General features: G+C 38.0%; 10 protein-coding genes across 10 annotated transcripts; 5 read left to right on the forward strand and 5 right to left on the reverse strand.

Annotated features, from left to right (window-relative positions):
- Positions 1-20: 20 nt before the first annotated feature.
- Positions 21-1007, reverse strand: BMR1_03g00785 (BmGPI12, BMN1 family, BMN1-9, BmSA1 orthologue; the record flags this gene model as incomplete). Its single annotated transcript, XM_012793313.1, has 1 exon — positions 21-1007. One exon carries the CDS (start codon positions 1005-1007, stop codon positions 21-23), a length of 987 nt encoding a protein of 328 aa, XP_012648767.1.
- A 936-nt stretch (positions 1008-1943) lies between these two features.
- BMR1_03g00790 (BmGPI13, B microti specific) lies at positions 1944-2903 on the reverse strand (the record flags this gene model as incomplete). Its single annotated transcript, XM_012793314.2, has 1 exon — positions 1944-2903. One exon carries the CDS (start codon positions 2901-2903, stop codon positions 1944-1946), a length of 960 nt encoding a protein of 319 aa, XP_012648768.2.
- A 534-nt stretch (positions 2904-3437) lies between these two features.
- On the forward strand, positions 3438-10271 carry BMR1_03g00795 (HAD ATPase P-type family IC; the record flags this gene model as incomplete). The annotated part of the gene is given in 13 exon segments (XM_021481868.1): positions 3438-3939; positions 3960-5464; positions 5486-5726; positions 5749-5947; positions 5968-6128; positions 8217-9043; positions 9120-9239; positions 9259-9515; positions 9536-9666; positions 9687-9744; positions 9765-9890; positions 9912-10113; positions 10134-10271. 13 exon segments carry the CDS (start codon positions 3438-3440, stop codon positions 10269-10271), a joined length of 4467 nt encoding a protein of 1488 aa, XP_021338455.1.
- A 349-nt stretch (positions 10272-10620) lies between these two features.
- Positions 10621-10980, forward strand: BMR1_03g00800 (Cofilin/actin-depolymerizing factor homolog 1; the record flags this gene model as incomplete). Its single annotated transcript, XM_012793316.1, has 1 exon — positions 10621-10980. One exon carries the CDS (start codon positions 10621-10623, stop codon positions 10978-10980), a length of 360 nt encoding a protein of 119 aa, XP_012648770.1.
- A 1301-nt stretch (positions 10981-12281) lies between these two features.
- BMR1_03g00805 (large subunit ribosomal protein L31e) lies at positions 12282-12658 on the forward strand (the record flags this gene model as incomplete). The annotated part of the gene is made up of 2 exons (XM_021481869.1): positions 12282-12291; positions 12315-12658. The coding sequence occupies 2 exons, from the start codon at positions 12282-12284 to the stop codon at positions 12656-12658; spliced, it is 354 nt and encodes a 117-aa protein (XP_021338456.1).
- A 137-nt stretch (positions 12659-12795) lies between these two features.
- Positions 12796-14291, reverse strand: BMR1_03g00810 (DEAD-box ATP-dependent RNA helicase 39; the record flags this gene model as incomplete). The annotated part of the gene is given in 10 exon segments (XM_021481870.1): positions 12796-12892; positions 12912-13022; positions 13043-13392; positions 13416-13494; positions 13516-13553; positions 13576-13765; positions 13786-13874; positions 13897-14066; positions 14087-14132; positions 14154-14291. 10 exon segments carry the CDS (start codon positions 14289-14291, stop codon positions 12796-12798), a joined length of 1308 nt encoding a protein of 435 aa, XP_021338457.1.
- Positions 14292-14328: 37 nt separating this feature from the next.
- Positions 14329-15627, forward strand: BMR1_03g00815 (pre-mRNA-splicing factor 18; the record flags this gene model as incomplete). The annotated part of the gene is made up of 8 exons (XM_021481871.1): positions 14329-14446; positions 14468-14589; positions 14612-14778; positions 14802-14947; positions 14968-15100; positions 15121-15294; positions 15317-15416; positions 15496-15627. 8 exons carry the CDS (start codon positions 14329-14331, stop codon positions 15625-15627), a joined length of 1092 nt encoding a protein of 363 aa, XP_021338458.1.
- A 751-nt stretch (positions 15628-16378) lies between these two features.
- On the reverse strand, positions 16379-17176 carry BMR1_03g00820 (hypothetical protein; the record flags this gene model as incomplete). Its single annotated transcript, XM_012793320.1, has 1 exon — positions 16379-17176. One exon carries the CDS (start codon positions 17174-17176, stop codon positions 16379-16381), a length of 798 nt encoding a protein of 265 aa, XP_012648774.1.
- Positions 17177-17327: 151 nt separating this feature from the next.
- Positions 17328-18152, reverse strand: BMR1_03g00825 (PNO1, DIM2, RNA-binding protein PNO1; the record flags this gene model as incomplete). The annotated part of the gene is made up of 1 exon (XM_012793321.1): positions 17328-18152. The coding sequence occupies one exon, from the start codon at positions 18150-18152 to the stop codon at positions 17328-17330; it is 825 nt and encodes a 274-aa protein (XP_012648775.1).
- Positions 18153-18256: 104 nt separating this feature from the next.
- Positions 18257-18888, forward strand: BMR1_03g00830 (cytochrome c heme-lyase; the record flags this gene model as incomplete). Its single annotated transcript, XM_021481872.1, has 2 exons — positions 18257-18383; positions 18473-18888. The coding sequence occupies 2 exons, from the start codon at positions 18257-18259 to the stop codon at positions 18886-18888; spliced, it is 543 nt and encodes a 180-aa protein (XP_021338459.1).
- Between the last annotated feature and the right edge of the window lie 62 nt (positions 18889-18950).

The raw sequence follows: 18950 nt of genomic DNA on the forward strand, positions 1-18950 counted from the left end.
TAACTGTCAACTCCGTTTATTTAGAATAGAAACATAGCGACCGAGGATAACAAAGCGAATGCAACCCCTGGGAGATATGCCCTAGATGTTTCAATAATAGTATCAAGGAGAGTGGATAGGTTTGAAAAGAGTGTATCATCCACATCGAGGTTTTCGGCCTTTCTGTGAGCAACAACAGCGTCAATGGCTTTCTTAACTTCACCGACTGCATTCTGTGCCTCAGTTGCCATGTCTCTAAAGTGAGTAACATAATCTTCATCCTTATTTTCTACCTTTGTCTTCAAAGAGGTGAGATTCTTCTTGCGTTCATCAAATTCTTTCTTGATATTTTGAGTTGTATCATTATTTAAATATTCGGCCAACTTATCTAGGATAGTGCCAATTCCGTTGCAAGACTCTTGAAGCAGGGTGGCTTTTTCTTTTATATCAGTGTGTTCTGTTGCACTGGCCTCATCATCTTTCAAGTTTTCAGAAACCTTCTCGGATACATCGTCGGTGAGAGTCTTAATAGCGGAGATATCGGAGGATAAATCGGATAGTGCACCCGCAACACCATCATCAACAGCATCCACTTCAGCACCAGTATCGGCAGGAACCTTAATTTTCTTCCTTTTCTCTATTTTAACAAGATTCTCGTTAAATTTCTTATTTTTCTCATCTATCTCCTTCGTTTTCTCAGCTACATACTCCTTATGGGATTCACCTTCTAATTTGTTTAATTTGCTCTTTGCTTTTCCGACTAGTTTAGTATTAACAGTGGTGCAAACATTCTTTGTTTCTTTCATGAGGTCCAAGTCAAGTTTTACTGCCTTTTTCTTACTTTCGTTATTGGGTTGTCCACCGGCTCCGGTGGGATTACTACTATCATTAGCATTATTTTGCTCTTGATGACCACCACCATTACCACCATTACCACCACTACCACCAGCAGAAAGTACAGGTGAGATATTCCCAAAAGCAAGAAACGCTGCGAAAGCAGTGATTATGGTTGGTTTGAATGACACCATCTTTATTCACAATGTATGTGATCAACAGTTCAGGCAAGAAGTGAATAGATATTTGCCGGGATGATCAGGATTTTGCGAAATGCAATGTAAACGATAAGTTGACACGTGTGGGTAGGTGTCAAGGTGAGTATAAGTGAGTTGAGTCAGAAATGTGAGGTAGCAAGTTAATGAATGTGGGGCGCATTAATAATGGTGTTAAATAATTGGTTTGGCTTGCATGTAGTGCTACTAAGCATGTATCACCACACAAGTGCATCATTACATCATCATGCCCCTTCCTTTTCCTATTCATGCATGTCCAGGCTATATTCTCATATTTGTCGTTTTCATCATTATATAGTTCCTAATCTCGTTTGAATATGAATAGTTTTCCCTTATGTATGCGAGAAGTATGGTAAATTTGTTGCTGTTTGTTCAATACGTGGTTTACTTGTATATATGGGTCTGCATACATTCCATTTCCATATATTTGCATGTTTACCACCTTAACTGTACTGGCTCTTCATTCTTTCTTATTCTGTCGAATAAATTTTGATCTTTTTAGATTTAATATATCTGTTTAACTAATTTTATGTTTCCTTCATATCACGACCAAATGTGGGTTTATTTCTTGATGATTCCGCCTCTTGTAGCATAATCATGTATGAAAACTAGCTTTCAGTCATTTTGTGTATATATTACATCTACTATTCACTCTCTTGGTGGGCAAATAGTAGTCTAAATGCCTCATTTCTAACTGCTAATTGGATGTGGCCCTGGACTATTTTTTCTAGACAATTTTTGTGTAACAATTGATGCCAGAAGGCTGACGTCCACGTCCATTCGTGCTGTTTGCGAACGGCATTATGCCTGTCGGCAAAAATGTTCTAGAGAAAGTACATTTTCTGCATTGAGTAAAGTCGCACTCCCTGCCAAGAAATCGCAACAGTATTGTGATTACAAATTGGCAATAGCATACAACGCAATTGTGATAAGTATCATGCGTGATGAGATAGCTTCGAGGAAGGCGCCGCTTGAGTTGGGGAATCCATCAATGTGCTTTTCGAAGAAAGTCATAGAAGAGTCCTTAGATTGACTTTCCAAGTTTTTCTTGGCCATATTATATAGGCTCAAAACCTTGTTCTTGGAATCCTTGACCAATGTTTCAAATTCAGCATATTCGTCCGAAACTTTTTTTAAGTCTTTTTCCTCGTAAGTATTAACAGCCACTATGGAATCATGTTTCTTCTTAATATCGGCTATGTTTTTTTTAATAGCGGCTGTGTTTGTGTAGCCATGGCTGACCTTGCAATTATAAGGAATATCATCCACTCGTTTTTCGGACAATTCAACCAAATCCCTGATTATTGGGTACTGAAACGTGGACTTTTCTTGGATCTCAAGAATTTCAAATTCGCGCTTCAATCCATCTTTACCAGCTTTAACTGTTTTATTGCCATCTTCTTTAACCTCCTCATAGAGTGAAGAGATGATTTCTTTGGCGTTTTTAACGTGTTTAAAGAATTTTGGAATACGTGCTTCGCAATCAGAAAAGAATTTATAATATTGTTCAGTAGTCCACGCATGTTTTTCAGAATATTTCATTTCATCCTTAAAGTCTTTAATCTCCTTATTAAGCGCAGTTTCATCAGTCTTAATGGATTCCTTTTGTGATTCACTGCCAGACTTTTCAACAACTGCCTTATACTTTGCAAACATTTTTTGCACAAGTCCAATGCTTTCGTCGAAATAGGTCTTCAGTTTTTCCTTCTCATCCTTCCTCAGGGCAGAGAGCTCAACCGTATCTACTTTCATTAATGGATCAGATTGGGAATTAGTTTGGTTTAGCTTTGCTGAAGCCAGGTTGATACCAGCCAGCATAAATGTGGATAAGACTAAAGTCGTATAGTTTACCATTGTATTTCAAAATGTATATTAAAGTGTAAATGTTATATATTTTACAATTGAATATAAAGTGGGATAGATCCGGTGTATTCGCATCTGTTCCGAGTACTTGGATCAGGAAACTGATCACAAATACGTACATAGAATCTACAAATAACTTCATTTTGTCTACTTTATGTGAATTAGTCGTGCGAATGGTAATTTTTAAAATGTGTAGCCATCATGTTTAGCCATCAGATCGTTCGGTTTAACTCTGCATCCGGCAATACAGTGATTGCCGGATGCAGAGAACGAGTTATACATTTAAAAAGCGTTAGTTATCGTTTTACCGAGTCATTTAGTGTTTTTAGGTGTATACGGAGTGTCTTGTATGTAAATGTGTCATAAACTATCTGGTCAAAATGCAATGTGTATATAATATAGTATACCGTGCCCCCTACACTACTGCTAGCTAATCCTAGGGGGTTCCCAATTTGGGCATTTTCAAGCGTGAAAATATTGGCCTCCTTATGCCAATTCTACCAAATTAATGAGTTGAGCAAATCTATGACATTGAACTTCTTATTTATCGCATTCAATACATTAATTTTGTTAGTATTGGTTCATTTTTGCGCTCCTTACACTGCCAAGCCCACCAAATATCCCTCCAAAAATGATAGAATCTTAGATTTCGAAACTAATTTTAACGAATCGCATCTCTCTGAGGCAGAAATAGGCGCGCCATTCGCCCATGGCAGAGCTAAAAGGTCAACACTCGCTGCCAGCTGGAGGGCCGGCCAAGATTCCTCGTCTAACAGGGTTATCAGGGCTGGAAAGGATCCTAAAAACGGAGGAGGAAAGGAAAATAATTCCAATAGTAATGGGGGAGAAGATAATCGCAAACCGCACTCTTACATTCAAAACATACTCATGCCAATAAAACACAATTGGTGCAACCCAACCGTAATTCCAATCACAGCACAAACCACATGGCGTGCATATCTTTTTGCGTTCGGGGTATTCGTCTTTCTTCTAGTTTGGCACCTTATTCAATGCAAATTCATGGCCAGTAAGTCACCGCCCATCTAGATTACGGTTGGAGCTCATTCAACCTCCACAAAGTGTGGAATCTGGCTGCCAGTACAAGGTCTGAGATTGATACTGACCCCGAATTTAACACGAGCCAAGTGCTTAATGACCTACGTATAGTAGGGTATTCTGAGTCCAAAGTCGGTACCGCGGCCTTCAGAGTGTTAGCGCTAATAGTTATCCTTTCCCACCTGATTGTTTACTACCTGATCGCCAACGAATTATGCCTAAACGTAGAGGCCAGTGTAGACATGTGGGACGCTAGGGCCAGGGGTTATATTTTAAACTGCGCGTTATCTATCCTGGCGGTAGCCCTCTACTACATACTCTCCGGCAATGACGGAATCTTGTTCTTGCAGGTTGCCCCCCTCTCTACCTGCAGTTATATACTGGTGGGAAAGGTATCTGAGTGCCAGAAAAGGAGTGCCCGCACGAACTTTGGGTACAGGCACTTCAATGAGAGTTCTAGGGCGGCGATTTTTGGCTTTGAACGCAGCATCTCAAGTTTGTTGATGTTGCTGCTGAAGCTTTTCCTATGCAGATCCTTCTGGAATTGCAATTACAAAATAATTAAGATTAACACCGAGAGCTATGAGGGCAAAGGCAGTACCATCCGTCGTTTCAAGCATGAGTGTATGCACTATTTCTACAGTCCATCGCTCGATTTGTTCGTAGACTCGTCGGAACCCATGAAAAACTATCTAGACTATACCAATCTATCTGACCTAATGAAAAGCGGGGGGCTTACGGACGCCGAGGCATCAGAGCGCATCAACAACATAGGCCTCAACGAAATAGACGTGGAAATGCCTAATTTTGGAGACCTTTTACGGAGGGAAGTTACTGATTATATTTTCTTGGTTCAGTTGTTTGTCACCTATAAGAGCCTATACTGGCGCAACCTGATAACCGCACCTATATGGGTTACAATGGTGTCCCTAAGCATCGTGAACAAGGTGCTTCTAATTCGTAAGCGGCAGTTGGAAGTGCAGTCTCTCTCTGGAAAAAGTTCTAATTCACAGGTGGATGTACTGCGCAACAACATGGCCAAAAGAATATCTGCAAAGTATCTAACAGTGGGCGACGTCGTGCGCGTGAAGCACAATTGGCTGGTGCCTTGTGACATGATTTTATTGCGTGGAAACGTATCTATGGACGAGTCTGCCCTCACTGGTGAGTCTGTTCCGGTACAGAAGACGCAGCTCCCATCTATAACGCTTCACCCTGCCATAAGGCACGGCGATCGTTCTAGGGGGCCTACTGGGAGAATCTATCCCCATGAACATGTCCTTAAGGCGGGAACAAGAGTAGTGGCCATCATAGGATCTGACGAATCTAGTTTTGAGACAGTGGCAGTAGTAATTGCTACGGGCGCCTACACCCTAAAGGGCAAGCAGATCAAGGGTATGCTGTTTCCTAGTCAAATACAGCTAAAGTACGACGCACAGCTTCCTTTGGTCATCTTTTTGACTAGTATATATGCTTTGGTGTGCGCATTGTATCAGGTATGACGATGAATTACACAGGGCTCGGTCCTGGGATGGAACATGACATCAGTTTTTTATGGGATAGGAACTTTCGCCCAGGTTATCCCTCTATGGACCCCTACGATAGTATCGATTGGACAGAGCAAGGCCTGCGAGCGTCTGCTTAACGAATATCGGATTAGGTGTACCGCTCCGGCCAGGGTGGCCATTTGCGGTAAGGTCAGAATTATGTGTTTCGACAAGACTGGTACAATAACCGAGCCCGGACTTAACTTTTCGGGTATTATTGTATGATGATTTAGGGCTTTACTGTGAAAAGGGGGTGTCCCCTCATATAGACGGGTCCTGCCACATTGACTTGGAGGGTCTTTCTAGGCTTGTCAGTACCGATATATATTCTTCTGGGTTGGATAGTCTTAATTTGATGGTACTTGGTATGTCTTCGTGTCACTCTCTGGCCCCTACCCAAAACGGGGTAACTGGGCTCCACGCTGAGAAGAGGTATGGGTATACTGAGTTAGCATGTTCATGGCCACGGGCCACCGTCTGGAAGTTGGCGTGGACAGGGACGGTGACTTCCATAGAACTGTTTACTTATCTCAAGGCCATAAAATCGAGGTGGTTAAGGTGTTTGACTTTAGCCACCACTTGAAGACATCCAGCGTGATCGTTTCTATTCCAGGTGGGCCTGCATGATAACCCCTAAGCTCCCCTCCTTATCTACCACTATGAACTCTCTTATCAGCATACTATAATATACTACTACCATACTATAATATACTATTACTATACTATACTATAATATACTATTACTATACTATACTATACTATTACCATACTATAATATACCACTACCATACTATAATATACTATTACCATACTATAACATACTATTACTATACTATACTATACTATACTATTACCATACTATAATATACTATTACCATACTATAATATACCACTACCATACTATACTATAATATACTATTACCATACTATAATATACTACTACCATACTATAATATACTATTACTATACTATACTATACTATTACCATACTATAATATACCACTACCATACTATACTATACTATACTATACTATTACCATACTATAATATACTATTACTATACTATACTATACTATTACCATACTATAATATACCACTACCATACTATAATATACTATTACCATACTATAACATACTATTACTATACTATACTATACTATTACCATACTATACTATACCACTACCATACTATAATATACTATTACCATACTATAATATACTATTACCATACTATAATATACTACTACCATACTATACTATACTATTACCATACTATAATATACCACTACCATACTATAATATACTATTACTATACTATACTATAATATACTATTACTATACTATAATATACTATTACTATACTATAATATACTATTACCATACTATACTATACCACTACCATACTATAATGTACTATTACTATACTATACTATACTATACTATTACCATACTATAATATACTATTACCATACTATAATATACTACTACCATACTATAATATACTATTACCATACTATAATATACTATTACCATACTATAATATACTACTACCATACTATAATATACTATTACTATACTATACTATAATATACTATTACTATACTATACTATACTATTACCATACTATAATATACTATTACCATACTATAATATACTATTACCATACTATAATATACTATTACCATACTATAATATACTACTACCATACTATAATATACTATTACCATACTATACTATACCACTACCATACTATAATGTACTATTACTATACTATACTATACTATACTATTACTATACTATAATATACTATTACTATACTATTACTATACTATACTATACTATACTATTACCATACTATAATATACTATTACCATACTATAATATACTATTACCATACTATAATATACTACTACCATACTATAATATACTATTACTATACTATACTATAATATACTATTACTATACTATACTATTACCATACTATAATATACCACTACCATACTATACTATAATATACTATTACCATACTATAATATACTATTACTATACTATACTATACTATTACCATACTATAATATACTATTACCATACTATAATATACTATTACCATACTATAATATACTATTACCATACTATAATATACTACTACCATACTATAATATACTATTACTATACTATACTATACTATTACCATACTATAATATACTACTACCATACTATACTATACTATTACCATACTATAATATACCACTACCATACTATACTATACCACTACCATACTATAATATACTATTACCATACTATAATATACTATTACCATACTATAATATACTACTACCATACTATACTATACTATTACCATACTATAATATACCACTACCATACTATAATATACTATTACTATACTATACTATACTATTACCATACTATAATATACTATTACCATACTATAATATACTATTACCATACTATAATATACCACTACCATACTATAATGTACTATTACTATACTATACTATACTATTACTATACTATAATATACTATTACTATACTATAATATACTATTACTATACTATACTATACCACTACCATACTATAATGTACTATTACTATACTATACTATACTATTACTATACTATAATATACTATTACTATACTATACTATTACTGGTTTATCGTTTGCATCCACCTTTAACTCAGACTTCGTCCAGTGCGACGCCGGAGACTACCTGGTTTTCTGCAAAGGTAGCTTTGAGGCAGTCAGCGCTGCCTGCACCGCAGGGCCACCCAGCGATGAAGCGAAGCTAGCTGCACAAAGTTTTTGCGCACAAGGGCTCTACACCATCGCTCTGGCCTACAAAATCATATCCGAGCACGTGGACCCCGAGTTTCCAGTGGGTAACGCAAAGAGCAGGGACTCACTGGGCCCAGAGCTGCCGCGAAAGTTAGTGAAAATGAGCAGGCGAGACCATGTAGAATGCGACCTGCATTTTTTGGGGCTACTCCTTTTCAGAAACCAGTTGCGTCCTGATGCACGTTACGTCTTTAGCACATTGCGTCAAGTCAAAGTCCGGCCCATAATACTGACAGGAGATGACGCACTCACTGCCATAAATGTGGCAGAGGAGGTGGGGATAATTCAGGGCGCGTCTTCTGTTGCAACAGTTTCAAGCGATACGACGATTTCAGGCGGGATAAAGCAAGAATTGGTGATTGGGCGACTGGAGCACCAGAACGGTGTGGTATGGCGTTTTGTCGAATCGAATATGTTGATCGACGATTATGAAATATATTCAAGTGACTTTTTTAGTGACTTGATAATCACAGGGGATGCCTTTGATTATTTGTCATCTAACTGGGGGCAGATCATTGCGAACGCTGTAACAGGGCACTCTAGGAGTATTGGCCCTGCTGACGTATTTGATTGGGGCAGCCTATGGCGCCAAAGCAAGGCAGAGTCGCCTGACCAAGCATATTTTGAAAAGTTGCTTCTCAGAATTCGTTTATTTGCCCAGCTTCAACCAGATGTAAGTTTAATCGATGGTATATCGCGTCTTAGGTGCCATAAGACGCGATTCATTACTCATTAACTCGGTAACATAGCAAAAGGCGCGTATAGTTAAAGCATTCAATGGCTTGGGAATAATAACTGGAATGTGTGGGGATGGTAACAATGACTGTGGAGCCCTCCAAGAATCGCATGCGGGAATATCGCTTTCGGAGGTAGTTAACATTAACCCAGGGAGAAGCCTCAATCGTATCCCCATTCACGTCAACTACACATCAGTTGTCCTCTGTTATTGACCTAATACGGGAAGGACGGGCCAGTCTGGTAACTTCGTTAGCCTGCTATAAATTCATGCTCCTTTACGGTTTCTTGATCGCATTAGTAAAAATACTCCTCTTTAGGAGCTGCAAAGCTGTAATGCCTGAATGGGGGTACTTGGTACTGGATAATCTTATCGTTATCACCCTATCGCGAGCCATGGCTAACTCTCGGTATGTTCGTGCCCAATTAGCTCTTCCGAACAGTTGAGGATCAGATCCCCCACTAGCAGCCTCTTAGGACCCCAAACTATTATATCTGCCGGGGTTATGCTACTCGTAAATGTTGCCTATATGGCGGCACTCTTCTACGTACTGGGAAACTGTAGGCATCCACTAATCTAGATCTACCATCCTCGCGCGAATTTAACAAGGCCATACCCCCTGCCGCTTGGTGGAAACTGTACGCCAAACCTCATGCAGAAGCGATAACTACGAGGCGCCGGCCGTATGCATTTGGCTTTGTTACCAAGTAACAAACGCCGCCATGGTCTTCAGTTTCGGCGGTATCTTCAGAGAAGCCGTATTTTATAACTATCATCTCACATTGTAATCCACCTCCTCATATAGCTGGTGGTTCTCTATCAATTCATTTCTGACTGCCCTAATCCTAGGAAGACCAAGCCTCTTGGGCTGTGTGTTTAGGATTAACTGCACAGACGCGATCTCCAGGCGCACAGTCATTCCTCTTGTCAGGCACCTCTCTCCCTCGTGCAATGGTATGCCGTTTCACGGCCAGCTTGGTCACAACGTGCTTACACTGCCCTTTAAGGTGCGTATGACATCACTCAGAAGCTATTCCTAATACTCAACATACTCAACGTACTAACCAACGTCTTGGTGGCGAAATTTTTCATTTTAGGTGCCCTATCGGCTAGGATCAGAAAGTACGTTCACCACAGGTGCAGCGCGGACAGGATCACCGTATAGGAGGGGTAACCTCCCCTCCCTGCCAGGCCAGCCTCCCGCCTAACATTAAACGGCATGGGAGGAGGGAGGTCCTACGCCTACGGGTTGGCGGCCTGTACTGGCGCGTGTGGCACATGGCGACCTAGGGTAGTTTTAGTGGGCTATATGCATCCAACGTATAAATCTTGTGGATAGGTAGCACTTCCACGATGCGACGGCAGGAAAGCAGGAGAAATTAAAACGAAAGATAGTACGAAGGGTACAGGAAGGCGTAATTGAGTGTGAGACGCTAGGACGTACACACAAATGTTGTGGGGCGTGGCACAAGCAACTGCTAATACAATATATTGCTCGAGAATAGGCTGCTAAAATGGATAGTGGCATTCGCGTAGATGGGGACGCCTTGGTTAAGTTCAAGGAAATGCTTATACGACATAGCTACAAGTACATTGTGCTGGTGATCGAAAACGATAAGTGTGTAATTAAGGAGTGTGGCAATGGGGGCGTCGATGATTTGCTAGCTGCCCTGAAAGATACACCTTGTGCATTCGTCTGCTTTGACAAGGGGAAATATGTCAACTTCTTCATGTATGCAACCGAGGCTGCCACAACCAATGATCGTACTATATACTCTACTACCAAGTCTGCAGTGCACAAGAGTTTGGCCGGTTCTAAAATTGTCGGTAATCTCGTAGAAGACGCTAACGAGGTCAGGGAACTGTGCTCCTAGTCTCATTTCAATTTTTCCAGTGTAGTAACAGGTTCCCAGTGTAGTAGCATGTCCTGTCCCTCCTCGGCGGTAGCCCGTAGTGGGGACTATGGGCTATGGGAATGACTGCCATATGAAACTCCTAAAATAGTGATATTAATGGATTTATATGTTATAATTACTTTGCAGGTTAATAAATGGCTCAAATTTCGGCCAGAGAATGTAAGATTCGCGGCACTGCGTACGAAGCCCAGGTTGTTGAGTCATACGAATCCTTCATCTCCAATGGATAAGTTTTTTTAGTACCATCTTATCACTCAAATTTGCCTTAATTTCCCATGGGTTGCCACAAAGTTACAAATTTGCTAGTCGTTCTTTAAGATTGTCATGTACCGGATCTGAGCGTATACCCAACTGAATTTATATGGCCTCGAACCCCGCAACTTACCACTGCAATTTAGTGGCTTGAAATTTAAGGCAATGAATACTTGCTGGGGCCTAGAATCAACAGGCATACAGCAGGTGTGTTGTTGTGGAGAGGATCGCCTCTATGTGCTGATAATCAATACACTCAGCGCGGTATTTCAAATCATCGTTGCTGAGTGGGTATTAGGCGGACTGAGTAGCGGTAAATCCGCTAGTACAAGTTTCCCTGCGGCATCTGTCAATACTAGAAGAGGAAGGTACCAGTGTATGATTCTGTACGTTTATTAATAAAATGTAAGATTATAAGCAATGCGAATTCCTCTGGATGTAATGAAAATTTGGTAGGTCCGACAAATTCGTCACAATTTTATGGCAAAACATTTAATTTTTAATTACTTTATTTTGAATTGCCCTAATTTGTAGTCCCGTAGTGTTATTAATGGCATTCACGAATCCTCAGCCATATCTGTCACTTGCCGCCCTCTGGTTCAATAATTGAATACAAGTGATTAAATTGATGCATTAGATTCAAAAACACGGGCAAACTCTGTCTTTGGTTGTTGATTGCACATACTCTTGCGCACAATTTCAAGTAAATTGTAGCTTTATCCACATGATAAATCTGTGTTTTTTGTGTTTTAGATGATTAGTAGTAGTGAAACTATATTATCTACTGCATAATGAGCTCAGGACCGCCTTCTGTATCTTAAATATATCACATATAACACTCATCTTATGGCAGTGTAGCTCTGGTGTGTTTTACCACTATGCATTAAAATTATTTCGGCAGTACAACATTTATTTAGTCAATTAGTGCAGATTTGGAAACATGTATGAGTGTCGGCGCCGACCCATCTGTGGGGTCTGTTACATAAACCGTAACTGCCTCCATACTAATGGTGAAAGGTAATACGCCGCAATTCAGATAGTTGATCGGAAGAAAATACTGCTTCCTATCACTAGGGACTACACAATCCACATTCACAAAGCTGTGCACCGGGTGACCTTTAAAAGGAAGGCACCAACAGCCATTAAGAAGATCAAGCAGTTCGCCAGTAAAGTGATGAAGACCAAAGACGTTAGGATTGACACTAAGCTAAATAAGTTTATATGGTCCAACGGGATCAAAAATTTACCCAAGCGGGTCAGAGTTAGGATTTCTAGACAGAGGAATGATGATGAAGATGCCAAGGAAAAGATGTATGCTTTGGTCCAGCATATACCAGTTGAATCATTCGAAGGATTACAGACTGAGATCGTTGCTGAAGAATGAATTATGTTTACAAATGAATTTAGTGTATTCTGTTTTCTAATTTGTTTATCGTGATGTCTGCACTAATATCTATTTGCTTAGTTAAACCAATCAAACCGCTAAGTTTCTGTTTGTAAGAACTGTAATAAATCTGGAAATCAGGTGAAATTTGTCAAACTATCACTGTCAGCTGCGATTTTATCCCTCTTCCTCTTCCTAGTCAAGCTCCTCTTCCTGCTGAAAAACTTGTCCAGTCTAGATAAATTTTAATCACTTGTCTCCCAAATCCAGGCTGGGTTTGACTTGGTTATAGAAATCAATAGACCTTTCAGTCACTAGGAATGATACTCTGCCCTTATTACCGGCCCTACCGGCTCTCCCGGATCTACATGACTATGCAATTACCTATGGATTAGTTGTAATATATCTTGGGGAAAATCAAAATGAATTATGTGAGCAAAATGTGAGTCAAGCCCACGGTGGTCTGTGGATATGATTATTCGATTGGCATCCAAACTGTCTAATTCATCCAAATTAATGTCCTTAAGTAAATATTTATTGCTGAGAGGTAAATTATCGTATAACCATGCGGCAGTAGCATGGGATTGACAAAATATCATTGTTGGCCCTTCATTTTCCTTACATAGCTCCAACAACTTATAAACTTTGGAACTAAGTGTATGTTTTGTTTCATGGAAGTCCAGGGTTATTGTGGGCGGCAGTTTATGTGCAAAATCAGACTTAATCCATTCAATCTACATGACAGTAATTATGTTACATTCTTCCAGCAACGGTTCAAATTTTTCATCATGCTGTATTTTCCTGCATCATTAATGGTTGCACCGCACAATATCGATCTGAGTGTTGTCATTTGTTACTTGGCATTGGGTAAATTTCTAATAAAATCTGACAACACCTAAATTAGTGGCATCAAATACTTTGGAGCTATGTTGCTGTACCAAAAAATCCACCTCGTCATAAACAGCGATTTTGACCGCTTCCAGTGGATTGACTTTAAAATTATCTGTGAAGATGCGAAATATTTGAGATATATTGTCAATAGTCCCAATCACAATTGGAGGCAGAACTCTTGATTTACCGAGATTCCTAGCCAATTCACATTCTTTGCTATGTCATTTTTCATTTACTTTGATTGTAGAATTTTTTTGAATACATTTAGAGCCTGAGATTCCAATAATCTGCTAGGGACAATTACAAGCATAACTGGGGTTTGTATCTATAAATTAGTTTTTAAATACATTTGTATTGCCGCAAAAGTGATAACGAGTGAGATATAAGTGGACTAGTGGTATGGCATAGCATAATGTTTTGCCAGAACCAGTTTCGGAATGGATAAATATGTTGTTGAAATCATTTTCTATGATTCTTGATATAGATTTCTCTTGGATCAATGTCAAATTGTTATATCCTAATCGACACTCTACTTACCATTGTCAATCAGTCTCGTTTTCAACTCTTCATGAATGTCTAGGGCCTAAGTCGCTAATTCAATTACCTGAACTGGTGTGGGAGTGTCTGAAAAGGGATAGTTGCTCGGCAATTTGCTGCATTTAATCGGATTAATAAACTTGTTGCGATAATTGGCTGTAAAAGCCCCAATCAAGTCTGCTAGGACCAACCATATTACTAGCATAATCCCATCTCGTATCGCTTGCCACGCATTAGGCCATATGCCATGCAGGTACACCGCTTATATACTGTGCAAAGGTATCAAATATTATAGTGAAATATCACTATACATGGATTCAATATTTAAATTGATAAATGATAAAAGGAAAGAATTGCAACGTATGTAACAATTTGATACAGAATTCAAAAAGGGTACTTCCATATCACAACGGGAACTTCTAAATAAGGAAAAGGAGGAAATTCTACAAAGGCAAAGGGAGCAAAAAGAAGCCAAAGAGAAATTATCGTACCAAAAACTTGAGGCAATCATAAAATTTTATTTAGCAACTCGAAAAAAGGTTTGAAAGAGGTAACAAACGGAAATTAGATACACCAAGCGAAACTAAACATACTGCTATTGAAATTACAAAAGAAACTACAGCCGAAATATATCGCAAGCTGAGGAAATTAAAGTTACCAATAATTATTTTTGCGGAAACACCCAATGAAAGGTATTATATCAACGCTAAAACAGATACAACCGGCTCTGCCGTTCAGAAATTGGATTGGCTGGATCTAACTCATCCGGATCGAATATAAACCACGACACTCTTGCCAATGTAGATCGAGAATTTGAACTTCACATTCAAGCCCTGGGCGATTCATTAAATGACCACACTGGTATCATAATTGTAACATAGCTAAGCATAAAAAATTATATGAACAAAACAACGCGCAAAAAATTAGTGACCCTAATGCGATAAAAACACGAAAAATTTGCGACTGGATCTCAAAGATTTTGGACTTTTGGGAACGGGAAATATCACAACAAAAGTACAACAATATTTACCTAGATCCAAAATTGGCGTTGATGTAAAGAGTACTACACTACTTGCGCAAACTAGAACTGGACTAGAACCTCTAGTCAAACTATTGCGAAAAAATAAACTTGATATATCAATACTGGATAAATTGTGTAAAATTATCGATTGTATTGAAACCATGGATTATCGTGGTGCCCATGATACGTATGTTTCTGTAAATTTTTAGGTATATGATGCTGGCCATTGGTAATGCGCCATGGCCCATGGGCGTGGCTAATATTACTATTCAGGCAAGACCTTGGAGGTCCAAAATATATGAGTCGGAGGTTAGTTTTCTAATTGAATAAGTCGTATTCCCGTTACATCTACCTCTAACTTTGAATATTCGATAAATACTTAAAATAGGTGGCTCACATACTTAATGATGACACTACTAGGAAGTTTATTCAAATGTTTAAGCGTTTGATGACCATAGCCCAGAGGATTAACCCCACTAGTATTTCAAAACAAGTGCATATGACGACCCCTCTAAACTGATTTTGATTCATTTATATTATTCCCAATAATGCTGATAATTTTAGCTACTGTAATTTATTTTGTCATGTAACATAATTCTTTGTTTATCAATTAATCTCATGTAACGCACGGTGAATATTTTCATTATTCGTAGCTTATCTAATTTTACTACATTATTCCTGACGTTTGATTTATTTATGAATAATATTATCTTTGGGGTATCTAAAGATGTTTTTGTATTTGTAACTATTGTAACTAAACTATTTATTTGTAAGTGTCGTATCTAAGTGAAATAATGTCCCTAATCAATCAGTGAATTACTATATTTTAACTAACTAATTAATTAATTTTGTTACTAAAATCTATATAAACAATTTATATTTTTTATTATAGTAATATATTAATCATTAAATTGAAATGCTTGACAGTGATATATTTTTGTAAGTTTATGAGACTGCATTCAATAATTTTACAATAAATAATTATCAACAGTCCTCTTTGAAATTATTTTAAACTTACAATCAACTATTCACGTAATTGTACGGTTAATTCACGTTTTAAGCTATAGTAATTATCACGCAATAATCAACCATAACTGCATTCTGTAATAAAATTGTATGCAATTTTAAAATGACATAGATCATAATTAATATGCATTTAGTGATAATAAAATGCCTAATTATACTGTATTTCAAATAATAAATTGGGAGTACAATTAGTGGTAGTTGTTGATTAAAAGTAAATAAAACACATAAATTATAAAATCCGAAGCTCACAGTTCCTTACCCACATCCTTCATCTTGGGGATATTGCAGCAGAACTCGTCGAAATTTCCCGACACCCTTTTCAAATAAACCATTATAATGTCCAACAACTGATCTGCCATCTCCTTGCATATGAACATATAAAGATAAAATGCCCAACACATTATATATATTAAAGCAACCAGCGGTATAATTTTGAAAAGGATTCCCATAATGTAGACACACAAAGTAAATCTGGTTGAAAGAATAAAATCCTGCCATAACAAAATTCTTCTAAAGTATGAAATGTACTGGTTCAGTTTTGCCGTGATTACGATTGCTAAATCTGAAACTGTTGTCGGGCTTATAAATATAATATTAACATTTGTCTCATCAACTTTGCGTCTATTAGGGTCTATGGAGGAAAGGATAGCTCCAATTGAAATAGCCACAATAATTAGATTGCAAAATATGGCCATCAATCTTACTTTGAAAATGTATAATAGTGCAAAGATAAGGTTAAATATAATGAAGATTGAGTATTGGGTGGATTCTCTGGACATAGAAAATTTTTTCATCTCAATTGTTATTTTAGGTACCACTGGTTCCTTAACAACTTTTTTCTCAGTTACAGCAGCAGAAACTTTACTCTTGGCCACGTCTTTCTTGTCCTCCTTAGTCATAGGAGATTCTTTTGGAATTTCTTTTGATAACTCCTTTGATTCGACAGAAATAGGAACGTGTGGAGCAGATTTTGGTGCTGTGGGTGGAGCCATTGGCTTCTCATTTGGTGTTGATTGATGTAATGAACCGGGTAGATCATCCATATCGGGGTTCGGTGCCTATCCAATATATATAGTAAGACGTGGGGCTCATAATCACCAACACTTTATATTCAATGTGCTACTGATTCTACACTGATGAATCACATATTAGCTAAATTTATTTGCTAACATAAAAAATTTAGAAACAACACACTTACAGTCTCTCTTTCAACCTCTTTGAGATAGTTCTGAGTTGGTTGTACACTTTGCTGGGAGGTGTCCCCAATATTAGAGAACAAACGGAACGCCGTGCCATTGCGATACAATTGAAACTGCCCAAAATATGAATTGAACTTCCTGCAATTACAATCCGCGTCCTTGTGGCATTTTCAATTGCGTATTTTGTCCTACCATCTCTCCCCGATAACCTACCTATACACCTGCTCAAATGATCACCGCTCAGTCGCTTAACGTCTTGAATTTGGAATGTTTCTAAGAATATATCTTCAAGGCGTAGTATTGCTTCGGCATCATTTAGATTATATCCAATGACAAACGCTTTTACGTAGTCGCAAGCTTTCTGGAGCAAATTTTCATTTTCCTGGCTCGTGCAAGAGTTTTCTTTAATAGATTCATGATCCAGGACCATATCATCTTTTGAATGTTTAGAATTAGTGTCCTTAATAGCTTGCGATGGTTTCCTAATCTCGATGCATTTTGATAGGGTATTCATCCGAATTTCAAGTCCTAACTTCTCCACCACTGTAATTACGATTTGCTCCCATGACTTTTTCAAGGGACTCATTCGATTAGGTGGTACGTGAATTTTCCTAATTCCGCCATCACTTATCCTTTTTGTTCCATTAATATCCGTTTGCTTAGATCCCCTTGGGTATCTAGTTTTGGTTTTGCGGTTGATAGTTGCAAGGGCCAATTTTTTGGCTTTCTTCAAAGCCAAGCGCCTCTCTTTGAATTTAATACCGCCTCTTCTAGTTTTTTTAATCTCTTTATTATCTAATGTCATAGATGATCCGTCCATCTTAATGGTCGAGTATATACTTAGCTATAACTGAGGCCCTACATGTGCATTGTCATATCTACATGTTACTATTTAAAGTAGATAAACACGATTATTCATGACATATGGCTGTGAAAACTCACTTTACAGATGTAGAAAATGATACACCAACAGAATCAAATATCCCCTCAAGGGATGGACGCTGGAAGTATCCTTCCCAGAAACAGTTTTACAATGCAACAACCAGAAACGGTATTGATATCAGTTATATACTATGTTTCACGAGTTTATTTGGCATACGCCCAATTAAACTTATTATTTTATAATATTGTTTAATATAGGGAACAAAGTTAACAGGAAACTAATTCCTCACATTGTCCAAATTCATAACCAAGTTAATGAGGAAGCTTGGCGCAGAGTGCTAGAATATGAAGACTTTCATGACTGTGCCAATCCATTTTTATCGCATTTTTCTAACAATAAGAAAAAGCTATCGGTTAAAGCCAGGGTTCGCGGATGGATTGGCTACGATCCGCCATTTGACAGGCACGATTGGTTGGTGGAACGGTGCGGTACCCAAATCAGATATATTATTGATTTTTACAAGGGTGTGCCCAGTAAGAATATGCAAATTGACTCTGGAAACAATGATATAAATGACGAAATTAGTATCTATATGGATGTTAGACCCGCGCCTACGATCGGTGGAATTATTGATAGGTTGAGGATGAGTTATAAAAAAAAAATTCGGTCCTAGTATTTCAATATATATATCCAGATTTATTTATTAATTCGCATCATCATAGTGATTTTTATATT

Source organism: Babesia microti, chromosome III (genome assembly GCF_000691945.2).
Source record: "Babesia microti strain RI chromosome III, complete genome".
Classification (NCBI taxonomy): domain Eukaryota; phylum Apicomplexa; class Aconoidasida; order Piroplasmida; family Babesiidae; genus Babesia; species Babesia microti.